The 20,975-nt window shown below is 44.3% G+C and overlaps 1 protein-coding gene across 1 annotated transcript in view; it reads right to left on the bottom strand.

Annotated features, from left to right (window-relative positions):
* The window catches only part of LOC106995211 (uncharacterized), an 85,861-nt gene that overhangs the window by 58,884 nt on the left and 6,002 nt on the right, over positions 1–20,975 (bottom strand). The window contains exons 4-5 of the mRNA XM_077988405.1: positions 16,829–16,930; positions 16,060–16,197 (exon numbers count right to left, since the gene is read on the bottom strand). Of these exons, the coding sequence (XP_077844531.1) occupies positions 16,174–16,197; positions 16,829–16,930 (126 nt within the window). The 3' untranslated portion in view covers positions 16,060–16,173. The remainder of the gene's footprint in view (positions 1–16,059; positions 16,198–16,828; positions 16,931–20,975) is intronic.

Here is a 20,975-nt window from a genome sequence, read left to right as displayed (position 1 = left end):
GTAGATGATATCATTAATGTTTTTGGGTAGGGTTGTGAGTTCTTGGGTTTTCATATTATTATATTTATAACTTGTGTATATAATGTATATATTCTGTTTCTTTTTTTTTTGAGATGGAATCTCACTCTGTCCCCCAAGCTGGAGTACAGTGGCGTGACCCTGGCTCCCTGCAACCTCCTCCTCTTGGGTTCAAGCGATTCTCCTGCCTCAGGCTTCCAAGTAGCCAGGATTACAGGTGACTGCCACCACACCCAGCTAATTTTTATATTTTTAGCAGAGACGGGATTTCACCATGTTGGCCAGGTTGGTCTTCAACTCCTGACCTCAAGTGAATCACCCGCCTCAGCCTCCCAAAGTGCTGGGATTACAGGCGTGAGCCACCGCGCCCTGCCTATTCTTTTATCATATATCTAATACATGTTATATGAACAGCATATAGGAGAAGGGTAGAGAAAGTGAGGAAGGAAAACTCTTTGAAGAGTTTTGCCGTTAGGGGAAATGAGAAATGAAGTCATAACTGCAAGGGCATGTGAGATGAAGAGGATTTAAAGTTTTTTTTAAAGATAGGAGTGGCAGAGCGAGGACTTCGATGAACTCACTTTCCCTCTAAAACAATGAAAAGATGGTCAAATCAATTCAAATCAACCATTTTAGAACTCTGGCAATTAACCAAAGCCACAGAATAAAGTGAAAATCATCATCCAAAGAAGCTACAGAATCTTGGCAAGACAGTGAGGTCTACAACACTTCACTTGTGGTGATCCCCATCCTCCCTCCCCAACCCTCCCTAGCTCAGTGGTACAGGATCCAAAAGCTGACCAAATTCCAGACGTCGGAGAAATCTGACCACTTAGAGAATTTTACAGGAAATCCTAGAGAATGAGACAACCATAGGAAACTTCGAAGAGCTCTGACATACTCCTAGGGATCTAAAGGGCTGTGCATATACTCAAGGCTATATGCATGCCAAGGAAAGAGCTGGGATAGGAGAGGACCCAACCCACTCACTTCTGGCTGACTGCGAGGCCCTGTGCAAGTAGAAAGTGAAAGCGAAGGCTGTCTCGTACACTGGCTGGACTTTGAAGGCAATGCTTTCTTAACACAGATCCTCTTGGCAAGGGTTGGAAGATGTACAGGCAAGGCATTTAAGGATATATTCTGACCAATCACTAGCTGACCACCAAATTATATTTATTCACCAGGTGTGACCCCTAGGAATCCAGGCTTAAAAAGAAAAACAAGAACTGAAAGGAAAAAAGGCTGCTGGCAGGCAACTCAGAGGCCACATAATGCAGGGGGAGACCGAATCCACAAAATGAGTTCAGAGAAGTCACTGAACAAACAAACAGCAACAAGAAAAAGAACTACGACAGCAACAAAAACAAAAACAGATCAACAACAAACCTTGGGAGTCCAGATGGCAGCAAGACGGCAGAGCAGGACTTTCCAGTGCTCATCCCCCAACAGAAACATCAATTTGAAAAACAATCCATACACGAAAATACTTCACCAGAGCTAAGGAAACCAGGTGAGAGTTGACAGCACCTGGGTGTAGCACAGAAATAAGAAAAGACACATTGAAGAGGGTAGGAAAAACAGTTACACATTATCCATGCCACCCCTCCCCCAACCCCAGGCAGTGCAGTGGGAAAGAAGACACTTTTTTTCGCTGGAAGAGAAAGGAAGTAAGCACTGGGCTTTCCCTTGGACTCCAACACCAGGCCTGCCCCAGTCAAATCCAGCACCGGGCAGGCAACCACAGCCCAAGCCTCTAGGCTGGTACCTGTAGACCGAGCCTCCAGGCCTGCCCCAGCACCAGACCAGATTCCACTGCCTCACACTCCAGGCCTGCCTGGCAGTCTGTCTCCAGACTCACTCCAGTGCCAGGACAGCCCCCACAGACTCAGGTACCAGGCATATTCCAGGGCCAGGCCAGCCCAGGTGGCCATGGGTCCCAGACCACCCCCAGCATGGGGCTGGTCCCCATGGCCCCAGGTTTCAGGCACACCCCAGCACCAGGCCAGCCCCCACAGCACTAGTCATCAGGCCAGCACCTGCAGACTCAGCATCCAACAAGACCTTGTGGACACAGGCTCCAGGCCCACCCAGTGCCAGGCCAGGCCATGTGGTCTCAGGCTCCAGGCCCACCTTAGGTTCCAGCCCAGCCCAGAACCAGGTCAACCTACATAGCCCTAGGCTGCAGGCCTGCCCCAGCACCAGGAGAGCACTTCTAGATTCAAGTACCAGGCTGGCACGCACAGACACAGACTCTAGGCCTGCCCAGTGGTGGGCTGATCTCTGTGGCCCCACCCTTCAGGCTGGTCCCTGCAGCCCCACGCTCCAACAGACCCAGGGTCCAGACCTATCCCAGTAGATCCCAGTACTGGGCTGGGTCTAGCGAATCCAGGCTCCACACCTGCCCCAGCACCACACAGTTCCCAGGCTCCAGGCTGGTCCTCATGGTCAAAGGCTCTAGCTGACCCAGGGTTCAGGCCCACCCTAGTAAGCTCTGGTGCCAAACCAACTCTCGTGGACTGAGACTTTAGGACCACCCTTGCAGACCCAGGATCCAGGCCAGCCCCCATGGACCCAGAACCCAGGCTTGACACTGCAGATTTAGGCTCCAGATCCACCTCAGCACCACGTCAGCCCCTGTGGACCCAGACATGAAGTTGGCTCCCATAGATCCAGGAACCAGCTGTGCCCTTGTGGACCCAGGCTCCAGGCCCACCGCCACATACCCAATCAACAGGCCCATCTGTTTGGATCCAGGCTGCAGGCCAAACCCCATGGACCCAGACATCGGGTCCACCCACCTGCTAACCCAGACACCAGACCAGCCTGCGTGAGGACTCCAGCAGCAAGCCCACCCGCAGAACATGCCAGATGGCCAGTCCAGAACCTCTGGACAGGCTGACTGGTGAGGGGTTTTCCCGGACAAAGTCAGTCTGCAAAGACTTGAATGAGTTTTCACTTCTTCAGATGTGCAGACACCAATGCACAGCCACAGGGATCAAGAACAATCAGGGAGGCCAAGCACGGTGGCTCAGGTCTATAATCCCAAGCACTCTGGGAGGCCGAGGCAGGCAGACTGCTTGAGCCGAGGAGTTTGAGACCAGCCTGGGCAACATAGCCAGACCCTGTCTCTATTTTTTAAGGAAAAAAATTTTTTAACCTGGCGTGGTGGCTCAACGCCTGTAATACCAACACCTTGGGAGGCCGAGGCAGGTGGATTGCTTGAGCTCAGGAGTTCGAGACCAGCCTGGGCAACGTGGCGAAACCCCGTCTGTACAAAAAATACAAAAAAATTAGCTGGATGTAGTGGCGCATGTCTGTGGTCCCAGTTACTTGGAAGGCTGAGGCAGGAGGGTCACTTGAGACTGGGAGGCAGAGGTTGCAGTGAGCCGAGATCGTGCCACTGCACTCCAGCCTGGGTGACAGAGTGAGACTCTGTCTCAAAATAAATCTTGTTTTGTTTTGTTTTTAAAAAGAACAATCAACTGGGTGCAGTGGCTCACACCTGTAATCCCAGCACTTTGGGAGGCTGAGGCGGGCAGATCCCTTGAGGTCAGGAGTTCGAGACCAGCCTGGCTAACATGGTGAAATCCCATCTCTACTAAAAATACAAAAATTAGATGGGCATGGTGGCACATGCCTGTAATCCCAGCTACTCGGGAGGCTGAGGCATGAGAATAGCTTGAACCAGGGAGCCAGAGGTTGCAGTGAGCTGAGATCGCGCCACTGCACTCCAGCCTGGAGTGGGTGGGTGACAGAGCAAGACTCTGCTTCAAAAAATAAAAAAAAAAAAGAACAATCAGGGAAAGGGAAACACACCACCACCAAAGGAACAAAAGAAAGCACCAGTAACTGACCCTAAAAAGAGGAGACTTATGAAATGGCTTACAAAGAATTCAAAGTAATTATATAAAGGAAGCTCAAAACTTCAAGAAAATATGCAGGGACAATTCAATGGTATCATGAAAAAATGAATAAAATGAAACATTTAACAGAGAGACTGAAATTATTTTAAAAATTAGGGTTTTTTTTGTTTTTTTTTTTTGTGTTTTCTGCTATAGGCTTGGTTGGTTGCTGTTGAAATGGGCAAGTTCATGAAATGTGGGAAAGTGGTACTGGTCCTGGCTGAATGCTACTCTGGACACAAAGCTGTCACCATGAAGAACGTTGATAAGGGCACCCCTACAGCCATGCTCTGGTGGCTGGAATTGATTGCTATCCCTGCAAATGACAGCTGCTCATGGGCAAGAAGAAGATTGCCAAAAGGTCAAAGATAAAGTCTTGTTAAAGTTCATAGTTATAATCATCTCATGCTCACAAGGTACTCTGTTGATATCCCCTGAGTGGGATATCCCACTCAGAACTGATAAAGCAGAAAAAAGAATCTGTGAACCTGAAGACACATTATTTGAAAACATACAGTCATAGGGGGAAAAATGAAAAAGAAATAAGACAGCTTATGGGATTTATAGGACAGCTTCAAATTTTTGAATTATAGAGTTCATGAAGGAGAAGAAAAAGACAAATGAACAGAAAGCTTACTTTAAAAAGTAATAGCAGAAAGTTTTCCAAGTTTGGAGAAAGATACAAAATATCCAGGCATAGGTCAAAGTTCTCCAATCAAATTAAATTCAAACAAGACTATACAAAAACATATAATCAAACTGTCAAAAATCAAGGACAAGCAGAGGATCCTTGAAAGTAGCAAGAGAAAAGAAGCAAATAATAGGTACAGGAGTTCTAATAAGGCTAGCAGCAGATTTCTCAGTGGACACTTTATAGGCCATGGAAAAGTGAAATAATCTATTCAGTGTGCTGAAGGAAAAAAACCTTTCAACCAAAAAGACTGCACCAGCAAAGCCGCCCTTCAGAAATGAAGGAGTGGAAAAGTCATTATATGAAAAAGACACTTGCACACGCATGTTTATAGCAGCACAATTCACAACTGCAAAAACATGGCACCAGCCCAAATGCCCATCAGCTAACAAGTGGATAAGGAAACTGTGGTAATATATATACCATGGAATACTACTCAGCCATAAAAAGGAATGAAATAATGGCATTTGCAGCAACCTGGATGGAATCGGAGACCATTATTTTAAGTGAAGTAACTCAGGAATGGAAAACCAAACATTATATGTTCTCAATCACAAGTGGGAGCTAAGCTATGAGGATGGAAAGGCATAAGAATGACACAATGGGCTTTGGGCACTCGGGGGAAAGGGTGGGAGGGGGTGAGGGATAAAAGACTACACATTGGATATAGTGTATACTGCTTGGGTGATGGGTACACCAAAATCTCAGAAATCACCACTAAAGAATTTACCCATGTAGACAATCACCACCTGTTCCCCAAAAACCAACTGAAATTTAAAAAATAATAATTAAAAAGCAAGAAATGAAAGGAGAGACAAGAGACTTTCCAAGACAAAAGCTGAGGGAGTTCATCGCCACCAGATCTGTCTTACAAGAAATGCTAAAGTTAGCTTGTCTAACTCGCCTTATTTTGTTGTTGTTGTTCTGTTTTAAGTTTTTAGCAGCCTGAAGCCATGGTTTTTAGTTTCTGTGTCTAGTGATAAGCAGAAAAAAGGGATGAGGAAGGGGCTTTACCGGCTCAACTAGAAACAGAAACTAAGAACTCACGACTGTATTTGTTCCCTTGGACACCTCTGTGCTAAAGAGAGTTTTTCAAGCTGCAAGAAAAGAATGCTAATTAGTAACATGAAAACATATGAAAGTATAAAACTTCCTGGTAAAAGTAAGTATACAGTCAAATTCGGAACACTGTAATACTGTAATGGTGGTGTGTAGATTGCTTATACATGTAGTATACAGGTTAAGAGGTAAAATTATTAAAATAATATCTACAATAATTTGTTAACAGATACACATTATAAAAAGAAATAAATTATACCATCAAAACCATAAAATGTGGTGAGGGGGTGGAGTGAAAGTGTAGTTTTTTAATGCACTCAAAGTTAAGTTCTTAACAGCTTAAAATAGCCAGTTACAAGATGTTTTAGGCCGGGTGTCGTGACTCAGGCCTGTACTCCTAGCACTTTAGGAGGCCAAGGCAGGAGGACTGCTTGAGTTCAAGCCAGGAGTTTGAGACCAGCCTGGGCAACATAGCAAGACCCCATCTCTAAAAAAAAAAAAAATTTTAACTTAGCCGGGTGAGGTTGTTGCATGCCTCTAGTTGCAGCTCTTCAGGAGGCTGAGGCAGGAGGACTGCTTAAGCCCAGAAGGTTGAGGCGGTGGGCTGTGATTGCACCACTGCATTCCAGCCTGGGTGACAGAGCAAGACTCTGTCTCAAAAATAAATAAATAAAATGTATAAAATAAAGAAGTAATATCAGTCATTCTCAAACTGTTCCAAAAAACTGAAGAAGGCATACTTCCAAACTCTTTTTTTTTTTTTTTTTGAGACAGAGTCTTGCTCTGTCACTCAGGTTGGAGTGCAGTGGCGCAATCTTGGCTCACTGCAACCTTCGCCTCCCGGATGCAAGCAATTCTCCTGCCTCAGCCTCCTGAGTAGCTGGGATTACAGGCGCATGCCACCACGCCCGGCTAATTTTTGTATTTTTAGTAGAGACGGGGTTTCACCATGTTGGTCAGGCTGGTCTCAAACTTCTGACCTTGTGATCCACCCGCCTCGGCCTCCCAAAGTGCTGGGATTACAGGTGTGAGCAACTGCGCCTGACCCCAAACTCTTTTTATTAGGCCAGCATTACCCCGATACCAAAGCCAGACAATGACACTAGAGGAAAAGAAAATTACAGGCCAATATCCCTGATGAACACAGAAGCAAAAATCCTCAACAAAGTACTGGAAACCATATTTAACAGTATGTTAAATGGATCATTTACTATGATCAAGTAGGATTTATTACAAGGATGCAAGGTTGGTTCAACCATGCGAATTAGCAGAATGAAGGATAAAAATCGTACGTCAATAGATGCAGAAAAAGCATTTGGCAAAATTCAACATCCCTGCATGATAGAAACTCAAAAAACTAGATATAGGAGAAATGTACCTCAACATAATAAATACCATATATAACAAACCCACAGCTACCATCATACTCAATGGTGAAAAGTTGAAAGCCTTTCCTTTAAGATGAGGAACTCCTGTCACTTCTATTCTACAGGATACTAGAAGTTCCAGCCAGAGGAATAAGTCAAGAGAAAGAAATAAAAGGCACCCAAATTGGACAGGAAGAAGTAAAATTGTTCCCATTTGCAGATGACACAATCTTAAATATAGAAAACGCTAAAGACTCCAGCAAAAAACTGTTAGAACAAGCCCGGGTGCAGTGGCTCATGCCTGTAATCCCAGCACTTTGGGAGGCCGAGGCAGGCAGATGGCTTGAGGTCAGGAGTTCGAGACTATCCTGGCCAACATGGTGAAACCCTGTCTCTACTAAAATATAAAACTTAGCCAGCCATGGTGGCACATGCCTATAGTCCCAGCTACTCAGGAGGCTGAGGCATGAGGACTGCTTGAACCCAGGAGACAGGGGTGCAGTGAGCTGAGAACATGCCGCTGCACTCCAGCTTGGGTGATACAGTGAGACTCTGTTTCAAAAAAAAAAAAAAAAAAAAAAAAGAAAAGAAAAAGAAAACCGTTAGAACAAATAAATTCAGTGAAGTTGCAGGATACAAAATCAACATACAAAAATCAGTAGCATTTCTATACACTAACAACCAATTATCTGAAAAAGAAATCAAGAAAGCAATTCCATTTATAATAGCTACAGAAAAAAAGGTAAAATACTTAGGAATAGCCGGGCGCAGTGGCTCATGCCTGTAATCCTAGCACTTTGGGAGGCCGAGGCGGGCAGATCAGGAGTTTGAGACCAGCCTGGCCAACATGGTGCAACCCCATCTCTACTAAAAATACAAAAAATTAGCTGGGTGTAGTACTGGGTGTCTGTAATCCCAGATACTCCAGAGGCTGAGGCAGGAGAATCACTTGAACCCGGAAGGCGGAGGTTGCAATGAGCCGAGAGCACACCACTGCACTCCCAGCCTGGGCGACAGAGTGACTCCGTCTCAAAAAAAAGAAAAAAAGAAAAAGTCCAGCTAGGTGCAGTGGTTCACACCTGTAATCCCATGAGTTCAAGGCTGTAGTGGGCTATGATGGAGCCACTGCACTCTAGTTTGAGCAACAGAGCAAGACTTTGTCTCTAAAAAACAAACCCCTGACTCTGAGATAAAAGCATGAGGAGATTAAAAATTTTTTTTAATTAAAAAATATCCCATTTTAAAGTAGTATCAAAAAGAATAAAATGCCTAGGGATAAATTTAACAAAGGAACTGTAAGACTTGTACACTGAAAACTATAAAACACTCCTGAAAGAAATTAAAGATCTAAATAAATCCCATGTTCACAGACTAGAAGACAATATTGTTAAATGGCAATATTCCCCAAGTTGATACATAGATTCAACATAATCTCTATGAGAATTTCAGCTGTTATTGCTATTTTTTTTTTTTTTTAAGAAATTGACAAGCTGCTGAGTTTGGCAGATCATGCCTGTAATCCCAGCACTTTGGGAGGATGAGGCAGGAGGATTGTTTGAAGTTTGGTATCAGCCTGAGCTACAAAGCAAGACTCTGTCTCTACAAAGAAAAAAAAAAAAGAAAAAAAAAGAAAAGAGGATCACTTGAGCCCAGGAGTTCAAGGCTGCAGTGAAGTATAATCACACCATTGCACTCCAGCCTGGGCAACAGAGAAAGATCCTATCTGTAAAAGAAAAAAAAAAAGAAAGAAATTGGAAAGCTGATCCTAAAATTCGTATGAAAATGCAAGGATAGCCAAAACAATCTTGAAAAAGAACAAAGTTGGAAGACTCTCACTTCTTGATTTCAAAACTTGCTACAACTACAGTAATTAAGACAGTGTGGTCTAGCATAGTGACAGACATGCAAATCAATGGAACAGAATTAAGAGTCCAGAAGTTAACCTTTATGTTTATGTTTTATGGTCAATTCTTTATTTTTTTCAGAGATGGGGTGTCACTATATTGCCCAGGCTGGCCCTGAACTCCTGGGCTAAAGTGATCCTCCTGCTTCAGCCTCTCTAGTATCTGGGACTACAGATGGATGTCACCATACTCAGTCTATGGTCAACTGATTTTTGACAAGGTTGCCAAGACAATCCAACGGTAAAAAGAATATTTTTCAACAAAAGGTGCTGAGAAAACTAGATATCCATGTCAGAAGAATAAACCTGTACCCCTACTCTCACACTATACACAAATATTAACTCGCAATGGGCTGGGTACAGTATGTCTGTAATCCCAGCACTTTGGGAGGCTAAGGTAAGAGAATCACTTGAGCCCAGGAGCTCGAGACCAGCATGGGCAGATAGGGAGACCTCATCTCTACAAAAAATACAAAAATTAGCTGTGTGTGATGGCTCACACCTGTAGTGTCAGCTACTCAGGAGGCTGAGGTGGGGGTATCACTTGAGCCTAAGAGGTCAAGGCTGCAGTGAGCTGTGATCGTGCTACTGCATTCTAGCCTGGGTGACAGAATGAGACCCTGTCTTGAAACAAAAATAACTCAAAATGGATCACTGTCCTAAATGTAAGAGCTAAAACGATTAAATTCCTAGAAGAAAACATAGGAATAAATCTTCGTCACTCTGAGTTAGGGGATGATTTATTGGATATAACACCAAATGCCCAAGTGACAACAAAATAGGTAAGCTGGACATCACTGAAATTAAAACCTACTGCACATCAAAAGATACTATCAATAAAATGAAAAGAACCCACAGAATGGGAGAAAATATTTACAATTCATATTATCTGACAAAGGACTTATATCCAGATACATAAAGAAGTCCTGGCCAGGCGTGGTGGCTCATGCCTGTAATCCTAGCACTTTGGGAGGCCAAGGCAGGCGGACTGCCTGAGTTCAGGAGTTCGAGACCAGTCTGGGCAACACAGTGAAACCCCATCTCTATGAAAATACAAAAGAAAAAAAAAAATTAGCCGGGTGTGGCATTGTGTGCCTGTAGTCCCAGCTGAGGACTACAGTAGTCCCAGCTGAGGGAGGCTGAGGCAGGAGAACTGCTTGAACCCAGGAGGCGGAGGTTGCAGTAAGCCGAGATCACGCCACTGCATTCCAGCCTGGGTGACAGAGTGAGACTCCGTCTCCAAAAAAAAGAAGTCCTGCAACTCAATAATAAAAAGACACATAATCCAATTAAAAATAGGCTAAGAATTTGAACAGACATTTCTCCAAAGATATACAAGCATATAAAAGGACATTCAGTATCATGAGTTATTAGGGAAATGAAAATCAAACCTATAATGAGACACCACTTTCATACCCACTAGGATGGCTATAATAAAAAAGACAAACGAAAAGTGCTGATGAGGATATGGAGAAGTTAGAACCTTCATACATTGCTGATAGGACTGTAAAATGGCATAGCCACTTGTGCAAACAGTTTGATAGCTCCTCAAAAAGTTAAACATAAGGCGGGGCACCACGGCTCATACCTATAATCCCAGCACTTTGGGAGGCCGAGGAAGGCAGATCATTTGAGCCCAGGAGTTCAAGACCAGCCTGGGCAATGTGGCAAAACCCCATCGCTACAAAAAATACAAAAATTAGCCACGTGTGGTGGCATGTGCCCATGGTCCCAGCCACTCAGGAGGCTGAAGTGGGAGGACCACTTGAGCCCAGGAGGCAGAGGTTGCAGCGAGCCAAGATTGGGACACTGTATTCCAATCTGGGCGACAGAGTGAGACCTTGTCTCAAAAAGAAAAAAAAAAGTTAAACATAGAGCCACCATATGACAGTAATTCCACTCCACATTCAGAGAAACATTAGTCATATTAGCCAACATGAAAGCAACTGAACTGACCAACTGGGGAGTGGAGGTAGATCCATACAACAGAATATTATGACAATAGGAAGGAATGATACATGCAACAGCATGGATGGACCTCAAAACATTATGCTAAGCAAAAGAAGCCAGCCATCAAGACCAGTATCTTGTATGATCTCATTTATATGGAATATCTAGAAGAGACAAATCTCTAGACAGTAGGTGGCTAGGACTGGGGAGAAGACTAATGGGAAGTGCCTGCTAAAGAGTATGAAGCGTCTTTGGTGGGGGTGCGGGGTTGAAAATGTTCTAAAATTGATCACGATTGGGAGGTTGAGGCGGGTAGATCACTTGAGGTCAGGAGTTTGAGACCACTCTGGCCAACATGGTAAAACCCCGTCTCTACTAAAAATACAAAAATTAGCCAGGCATAGTGGTGTGCACCTGTAATCCCAGTTACTTGGGAGGCTGAGGCAGGAAAATCACTTGAACCCAGCAAACAGAAGCTGCAGTGAGCTGAGATTGTACCACTGCACTCCAGCTTGGGTGACAGAGCGAGAGTCTGTCTCAAAAAATAAAAATAAATAAATAAAACTACTGAATGGTATACTTTTATTTATTTATAATATTATTTATTATTATTTTAACAGTACCCTTTAAAAGGGTGAATTTTACTCTGGAGGTTGAGGCCAGAGGATCACATGAGCCCAGGAGTTCAAGTCCAGCCTGGGCAATATAGTAAGATCCTGTCTCAAAAATAAATAAATAAAAGGTGAATTAGATGGTATGTGACATGTATCTCAATGAAGTTGCAACGAAAAGATGGATGAAGTAATAGAATGTCTGGGTGCTAATGAGAATGATCTTGTAGAGAAAGGGGAAAACTGGAGGAACCATGCCCTCAAGTAGGTGAGAGAGGATGGGACTGAGTGCCAAAGTGGAGAGACTGGATTTTGATGACAGTAGGAGCACCTTATCCAGAACAGAGAGAAGGCAGAGTATGTGGATACAGATGCTATGTGGTAGTTGGATGTAGTGGTGGGAATATGCAGATGTTTTATTCCAATGGTTTTCATGTTTTCAGTCAAGTAGGAAGCCTGAGTGTAAGGACAGGAAAGGAAATGTTGAGGATTTCAGCAGAGAAGGTACAAAACAATCATCATCTAGGAGGGTAGGAGAGGAAATGCAATGGAGCAGGTAGAGAGCTGGATTTAACCAGGGCTGAGGCTGTGCCTGGTAAAGTGGATGGTAAGTACGCTGAAGTGACAGAAGGTGGAGGGAAGTGAGACTGTCCACCCAGGAATGACTGTAACGGTGGGCCATGGAATCTAAGCTGATTAAAGGAGGGACATGGGAGCATGGAGGAAGTGAAGGGGAGTGAAAGTGTTCAGTGCCAGTGGGATTGAGGGATTGCTGGAGTTGGAGTACTAGTAGGTGTGAGCTAGAAAAATAGGAGGCACTGGCTAGAGAAGAGGATGCCTGAAACTGAGCATATGGAAACAATGCAGTCACAGGTACTGACAAGAACAAGGGTCAGGCTTGGCGCAGTGGGTCACACCTGTAATCCCAGCACTTTGGGAGGCCCAGGCGGGTAGATCACTTGAGGTCAGGAGTTCGAGACCAGCCTGGCCAACATGGTGAAATGCCGTCTCACAAAATTTAGCTGACCGTGGTGGCAGGCACCTGTAATCTCAGCTACTCTGGAGGCTGAGGCAGGAAAATCACTTGAACCCAGGAGGCGGAGGCTGCAGTGAGCTGAGATCGCACTACTGCACTCCAGCCTGGTGACTCCATCTCAAAGAAAAAACAAGGGTCAGACTATTGGAGTAGGTAGCTGAGGTGGGGTTAAAAGGCAGGATCATTGTAGGGTGGCAAATCACAGAACTAACAGATGAAAATATTAGAAGGATCAGCTACAAAGATATTAAAGTCACCAAGAATTAGTATTGGACCAGTGTTAAAGAGAATGACAGTGAGATCTTAGCTAAACTCATCTAGAAATGGTAATGACAGGGGCAGATATGTGTGTATGTCTGTATATGATGATACAAAGTGGTAGTTGATGGTATATTCTGATGATATGAGATTTACAACAGGGTTGTTGATATTTATATAATCCCAACATATTAAATCACTTATTAATTATGAAGGAAAAAAGGGGAACTATAGTGGAAAAACCTGACAGACACCACCTTAAACACCTTAAACAAGGACTCAAAGTGAACAAAACCAGTATCAGGACAAAATGACATCACATGCCTCCTGATAGGAAGCACTGAAGACATAACTTCTCTTCTGCGGTATTCTCACCAGAATTACATAACTTGAATATAATCACAGTGAAACTAGAAACAAACCCCAATTCTATGAAATAACTGTCCAGGAGTCTTCCAAATGATCAAAATCATAAAAGACAAAGACTCAAGAACTGTTCCATATTGGAAGAGCCTAAGGAGGCATGATAACTAAAGGTAATGTGGGAGCCTGAACTGAATCCTTGAAAAGTGGCACTAGTGAAAAACTGATGTAATCTAAAGAAACTCTGTAGTTTCGTTAAGAGTACAGGCAATACCTCATTTTATTGTGCTGCACTTTATTGCACTTCACAGATACTGTGTGGTTTACTAATTGAAGGTTTGTGGCAAAGTTGTATTGAGTAAATCTATTAATGCCATTTTTCCAACAGCATGTGCTCACTTAGTGTCTCTGTCTTACATTTTGGTGATTTTCACATTTCAAATCTTTTCTTTTATCTGTTATGGTGATCTGTGATCAGTGATTTTTTTTTTTTTTTTTTTTTTTTTTTTTTTTTGAGACAGGGTTTCACTCCTGTCACCCAGGCTGGAGTGCAGTGGTGTTATCTCAGTTCACTGCAGCCTTTGCCTCCTGGGCTCAAGCGATTCTCCTGCTTCAGCCTCCCTGAGTAGCTGGGACTAGCGGCACACGCCATGGGGCCCAGCTTAATTTTTGTATCTTTTGTAGAGATGGAGTTTCACCATCTTGCCTACGCTGGTCTTCAACTCCTGAGGTCAAGCAATCCACTTGCCTTGGCCTCCCAAAGTGCTGGGATTACAGGCGTGAGCTACTGCACCCTGCCTAGATCAGTGATCTTTGGTGTAACTATTTGTAAGTGTTTTAGGGTACCATGAACTGTACCCATGTAAGATGGCAACCTGAACTGACAAATACGTATGTCCTGGCTGCTCCAATGACTGGCTATTCCTCCATCTCTCTCCCTCTCCTCAGACCTCCCTGTCTGAGACACAACAATATTGAAATTAGGTCAATTAATAACCCCACAATGCCTTCTAAGTATTCAAGTGAAAGGAAGTGTCTCAACGTCTCTCACTTTATTTTTTATTTTTTTAGAGACAGTGTCTTGCCATGTTGCCCAGGCTGGTCTCGAACTCCTCAGCTCACACAATCCTCCCGCCTCAGCCTCCCAAAGTGCTGGGATTACAGCCGTGAGCCATTGCGCCCAGCCTTCAATAGCTCTCACTTTAAATCAAAGGCTAGAAATAATTAAGCTTTGTGAGGAAGGCATGTTGAAAGCTGAGAAAGGCCGAAGTCTAGGCTTCTTGTGCTGAACAGTTAGCCAAGTTGTGAATGCAAAGGAGAAGTTTTTGAAGGAAATAAAAAGTGCTACTCCAGTGAACACATGAGTGATAAGACAGTGAAACCATGTTATTATGGATATTGAGAAAGTTTGGGTGGTCTGGCTAGACAATCAAATCAGCCACAACATTTCCTTAAGCCAAAGCCTAATTCAGAGCAAGGCCCTAACTCTTTTCAATTCTATGAAGGCTGAGAAAGGTGAGGAAACTATGGAAGAAAAGTTGGAAGCTAGCAAAAGTCAGTTCATGAGGTTTAAGGAGAGAAGCCATCTCCGTAACATAAAAGTGCAAGGTGAAGCTGCAAGTGCTGATGCAGAAGCTGCAGGAAGTTATCTAGAAAAATCTACCTAAGATAGTTGGTGAACAACAGATTTTCTTTTGCTTTTTTTTTGAGACAGAGTTTCGCTCTTGTTGCCCAGGCTGGAATGCAGTGGCGCGATCTCGGCTCACTGCAGTCTCTGCCTTTGGGTTTCAACTGATTCTCCTGCCTCAGCCTCTCGAGTAGCTGGGATTACAGGTGCCCGCCACCACACCTGGCTAATTTTTGTATTTTTAGTAGAGACGGGGTTTCACTATGTTGGCCAGGCTGGTCTTGAACTCCTGACCTCATGATCCGCCCACCTTTGCGTCCCAAAGCGCTGGAATTACAGGCGTGAGCCACCATACCCGGTCAACAGATTTTCCTTTTCTTTCTTTTCTTTTTTTTTTTGAGACGGAGTCTTGCTCTGTCACCCAGGCTGGAGTGCAATGGCATGATCTCAGCTCACCGCAACCTCTGCCTCCTGGGTTCAAGTGATTCTCCTGCCTCAGCCTCTCGAGTAGCTGGGGTTATAGGCATGCGCCACTATGCCCAGCTAATTTTGTATTTTTAGTAGAGGCGGGGTTTCTCCATGTTGGTTAGGCTAGTCCCGAACTGCCAACCTCAGGTGATCCGCCCGTCTCAGCCTCCCAAAGTGCTGGGATTACAGGCGCGAGCCATTGCACCTGGCCAACAGATTTTCAGTGTAGCTGAAACAGTCTTATACGGGGAGAATATGCCATCTAGTACTTTTATAGCTAGAAAGAAGTCAATACCTGGCTTCAAAGCATCAAAAGACAGGATGACTCTCTTGTTAGAGGCTCACAAAACTGGTGACTTTTAACTTGAAGCCAGTGTTCATTTTACCATTCTGAAAATCCTAGGATCCTTAAGAACTATGCTAAATATACTCTGTGCTCTATAAACAGAGCAACAAAGCCTGGATGATAGCAAATCTGTTTATAGCCTAGTTTATTAAATATTTTAAATCTACTGTTGAGACCTGCTACTCAGATAAAAAGATTCCATTCAAAATATTACTGCTCATTGAAAAATGTACCTGATCACCTAAGAGCTCTGATGGAGATGTACAAGGAGATTCATGCTGTTTTCATGCCTGCTAACACAACATCCATTCTGCAGCCCATGGATCAAGGAGTAATATTGACTTTCAGGTCTTATTATTTAGGAAATACATTTCATAAGTCTATAGCTGCCATAGATAGACAGTGATTCCTCTGATGGATCCAGGAAAAGTAAATTGAAAATCTTTTGGAAAGGACTCACCATTCTAGATGCCATTAAGAACATTTGTGATTCATGGGAGGAGGCCAAAATATCAACATTAACAGGAGTGTAGAAGAAGTTAACTCCAACCCTCAGGGATGACTTTCAGGGGTTTCAAGACTTCAGTAGAGGAAGCAACTGCAGAGATGGTAGAAATAACAAGAGAATCAGAATTAGAAGTGGAGGCTGAAGAAATGACTGAATTGCTGCCATCTAATGATCAAACTTTTTTTTTTGAGATGGAGTCTCGCTCTGTTGCCCAGGCTGGAGTGCAGTGGCGCAACCTCAGCTCACTGCAACCTCCGCCTCTCAGGTTCAAGGGATTCTCCTGCCTCAGTCTCCTGAAGAGCTGGGACTACAGGTGCCCGCCACCATGCCTGGCTAATTTTTTTGTATATTTAGTAGAGACAAGGTTTCACCGTGCTGGCCAGGCTGGTCTCAAACTCCTGACCTCAGGCAATTCACCAGACTTGGCCTCCCAAAGTGCTGGGATTACAGGTATGAGCCACCGCGCCAGGACCATGATGAAACTTTAATGGAGCCTGGGAAACAAAGTGAGACCCTGTCTCCACAAAAATTAAAAAAAAATAAATAGCTGGGCATGGTGGCACATACCTGTGGTCCCCACTACTCTGGAGGCTGAGGCAGGAGGACTGCTTGAGGCCAGGAGTTCGAGACTAGCCTGGACAACACAACAAGACCCCACCTTTGCAAAATTTCAAAAACTGGCTGGGCGTGGTGGCATGAACCTATAGTCCCAACTAACTACCTGGGAGGCTGAGGTGGGAGGATTACTTGAGCCTGGGAGGTCGAGGCTGCAGTGAGCTGTGATCGCACCACTACACTCTGGCCTGGGTGACAGAGCAAGATCCTGTCTCAGAAAAAAAAAAGAAAAAAGTTAGTGGATGAGGAGTTGCTTCTTATGGATGAGCAAAATAGTGATTTCCTGGGATGGAATCTACTCCTGGTGAAGATGCTGTGAACACTGTGGAAATGACAACAAAGGATTTAGAATATTTTACATAAACTTAGTTAACGAAGTAGTAGCAGGGTTTGAGAGAACTGACTCCAGTTTTGAAAGACGTTCTACTGCGGGTAAAATGCTATTAAACAGCATCACACGCTACAGAGAAACCTTTTGTGAAAGGAAGAGTCAACGTGCCAAACTTCATTGATATCTTATTTTAAGAATTTGCCACAGCCACCCCAACCAGCAACCACCACCCTGCTCAGTCAGCAACCATGAACATCGAGGTAAGACCCTCCACCAGCAAAAAATTACAACTTGCTGAAAGTTGGGATGATCTTTAGCATTTTTTAGCAATATAGTATTTTTAAATTAAGGTAAATACTTTTTTTGATACAATGCTATTGTACACTTAATAGACTATGGTACAGTGTAAACACAACTTTTATATGCACTGGGAAACCAAAAACTTCATCTGACTTGCTTTATTGTGTTGGTCTGGAACTGAACCTGTGATATGCCTGTATGTACCAATGTTAATTTTCTAGTTTTGATAGTTAAACTGTAATTATATAATTTCTTTTCTTTTCTTTTTTTTTTTGAGAGAGTCTCGCTCTGTCACCCAGGATGGAGTGCAGTGGTACGATCTTGGCTCACTGCAACTCACCCAGGATGGAGTGCGGTGGTATGATATCGGCTCACTGCAACCTCCGCCTCCTGTGTTCAAGCAATTCTCCTGCCTCAGCCTCCCAAGTAGCTGGGACTACAGGCGTGCGCCACCACACCCTACTAATTTTTGTATTTTTAGTAGAGACGGGGTTTCACTGTGTTGCCCAGGCTGGTCTCAAACTCCCGACCTCAGGTGATCCACCCACCTCGGCCTCCCAAAGTGCTGGGATTACAGGCGTAAGCCACCGCGCCCAGGCTGTAATTATATAATTTCTTAACATGTGGGGAATCTAAGTGAAGAATATATGAGAATTCTTGTAAAATTTTTGAAGCTTTTTAAGTTTGAAATTATTTTAGGTTTAAGAATTCTTGGTCGGGCCCGGTGGCTCACACCTGTAATCCCAGCACTTTGGGAAGCCGAGGTGGGTGGACCACTTGAGGTTAGGAGTTCAAGACCAGCCTGGCCAACATGGTGAAACCCTGTCTCTACTAAAACTACAAAAATTAGCCAGGCGTGGTGGTGCATGCCTGTAGTCCTAGCTACTTGGGAGGCTGAGGCAGGAGAATCACTTGAACCCAGGAGGCGGAGGCTGCAGTGAGCCAAGATTGTGCCATTGCACTCTAGCCTGAGTGACAGAGTCAGATTCCGTCTAAAAAAAAAAAACTTAAATGAAAAAAGAGTTGTTTAAGGAGGGAGAATGTCTGGAAAGGGTAACTAGGAGCAAGCACACCCACCCTCACCCTCACCACCCAGTCTCCCAGTAAGAGGGGTATGAGAGGGCTGCCGGGAGGAGAGAGTGTTCAGGGGAAAGCCAGGCTGTTACTTAAGCAGTGGTTCTCACTGAAAGGTGGGGGCTGGACAATTAAAGGGTGTTTTGGGACATTCATTCTTTCTTTTTTTCTTTTTCTTGAGACGAAGTTTCACTCTTGTTGCCCAGGCTGGCTCACTGCAACCTCCACCTCCTGGGTTCAAGCTATTCTCCTGCCTCAGTCTTCCCAGGAGCTGGGATTACAGGCATGCGCCATCACGTCAGCCTGGCTAATTTTTGTATTATTAGTAGAGATGGGGTTTTACCATGTTCGCCAGGCCAGTCTCGAACTCCTGACCTCAGGTGATCCACCCACCTCGGCCTCCCAAAGTGCTGGGATTACAGGTGTGAGCCACAGTGCCCGACCCATTTTTTATTGTTTGAGCCATGTGCCCGACCCATTTTTTATTGTTTTTTGTTGTTGTTGTTTTTTTTGAGACAGGGTCTTGCTGTCACCCAGGCTGGAGTGCAGTGGTGCAATCCTGGCCCACTGTAACCTCCGCCTTCTGGGCTCAAGCAATCCTCCCATCTCAGCCTCCCGAGTAGCTGGGACTACAGGTGTGCACCACAACACCTGGCTAATTTCTGTATTTTTTGTAGAGACGGAGTTTCATCATGTTGGCCAGGCTGGTCTCGAACTCCTGGACTCAAGTGATCTGCCCATCTTGGCTTCCCAAAGTGCTGGGATTACAGGCGTGAGCCATCACACCCGGCCCTGTTTGGGGGCATTTTTGACTGTGACAATAATTGGAGATCATCAGTGACAACCCCGGCTATGGACCAGGGATGCTCAGCCCTCTGCAGTGTACAGGACAGCTCCACACCACGAAGAATCATACCACATCCCATACAACTTTAGAATATCTCACCAGTCATGTAGGTGAAAAATCTGTTCATTTGTTCTTTTATTCATTCAACAAACATTCATTGAGAAAGTCTACTAGGTGTCAAGCACTATTTTAGGTAATAGGAATATATCATAGAACAAAAAAGACAAAAATCCCTGCCCTTCTGGAGCTTATAACTGAGTGGGAGAGTCAGACAAAAAACAGCAAACATACTAAGCAGTTAATGCTGCACTGTGAAAAAGGTGTAGAATACCATGTAACAGACAGAGCAGGGGCATATTAGGGGAGAGCTGCAATTTTAAACAGGATGGTCGGGGGGCCCTCTGAGAAAGTGACAGCTGAGTAGAGGCCTGAAGGAAGCAAGGGCCTCAGTCTCGTGGGTATTTGAGGAAAAAGCATTCCTGATACACGGAATGCAAAACCCCTGAGGTGGAAGTATGCGTAAGGTGTTCAAGTAATAGTAAGGTGGCCAGCATGGGTGGATAGAGTGAGCAAGGCAGGGAGAGCGGTGGGAGATAAGGTCAGGGAGATTAAGAGGGTCTGATCATGGATATGCATATATATTGATTTTTCCAGAAATTTAACAACCATATAAACTAAGAAACTATTCCACATTATTTTGTTTAGAACTTTGTGAAGAACTGTTAATTGTTTAGGAAAACTGTATCACTCTACCTGTGGCTTCTTTTTTTTTTTTTTTTTTTTTTTTTTTTTTTTTTTTTTTTTTGAGGCGGAGTCTCGCTCTGTAGCCCGGGCTGGAGTGCAGTGGCCGGATCTCAGCTCACTGCAAGCTCCGCCTCCCAGGTTTGCGCCATTCTCCTGCCTCAGCCTCCCGAGTAGCTGGGACTACAGGCGCCCACCACCTCGCCCGGCTAGTTTTTTGTATTTTTTAGTTGAGACGGGGTTTCACGGTGTTCGCCAGGATGGTCTCGATCTCCTGACCTCGTGATCCACCCGTCTCGGCCTCCCAAAGTGCTGGGATTACAGGCTTGAGCCACCGCGCCCGGCCTACCTGTGGCTTCTGAATCACCCATCAACACACTCGTAGCTGTCACTATCATTAAGTGTAAGACCATTTCATTATGTCTTCTAGTGGAGTCATATCCCAGTCTTTGCATATATATGTATAATGTAATATACATTACTCTTCCTTTACTACTCTCTATATTACAATTAAGGCATTATATTGGTTTTCAGGGAATTATGTGTGTAGACAGATTCTATTTTCTATCCATTTCATTTTAGAAAAGTGAAGCATTTCAAAATATACCTTATTTAAAAAAAAGCAATGTTGGGTCCAACAAGTATGAGAACGACCAAAGCATGGCAAGAAAATAAAGGGAGTATTCAGAAGCCAGGATGAGAATGGAGGGAATTTTGCTGATAACTGAAGGTGAGTTCCTTAAGGCCTGGTCAAAGGATTTCAGGATGAAAATAGAAAATAGGATGTCCAGGGCTGTATGGAGATGTAACCAGGAGATCTGTGGGCTTCTTCTGGTGACTAACATATAGGATAAGGGGTTATTAAAAAGTGGTTTTTAATCTAAGTTGCTCCCCACTTTGGGTGTCTCTACTTGTTTAACAGAGTAGGCTGGGGAGCAAATAGTTCTCTCTTCAATGAGA

This window comes from Macaca mulatta, chromosome X (assembly GCF_049350105.2).
Source record: "Macaca mulatta isolate MMU2019108-1 chromosome X, T2T-MMU8v2.0, whole genome shotgun sequence".
Lineage (NCBI taxonomy): Eukaryota > Metazoa > Chordata > Mammalia > Primates > Cercopithecidae > Macaca > Macaca mulatta.
This window is presented reverse-complemented; position numbering and strand designations above follow the sequence as displayed.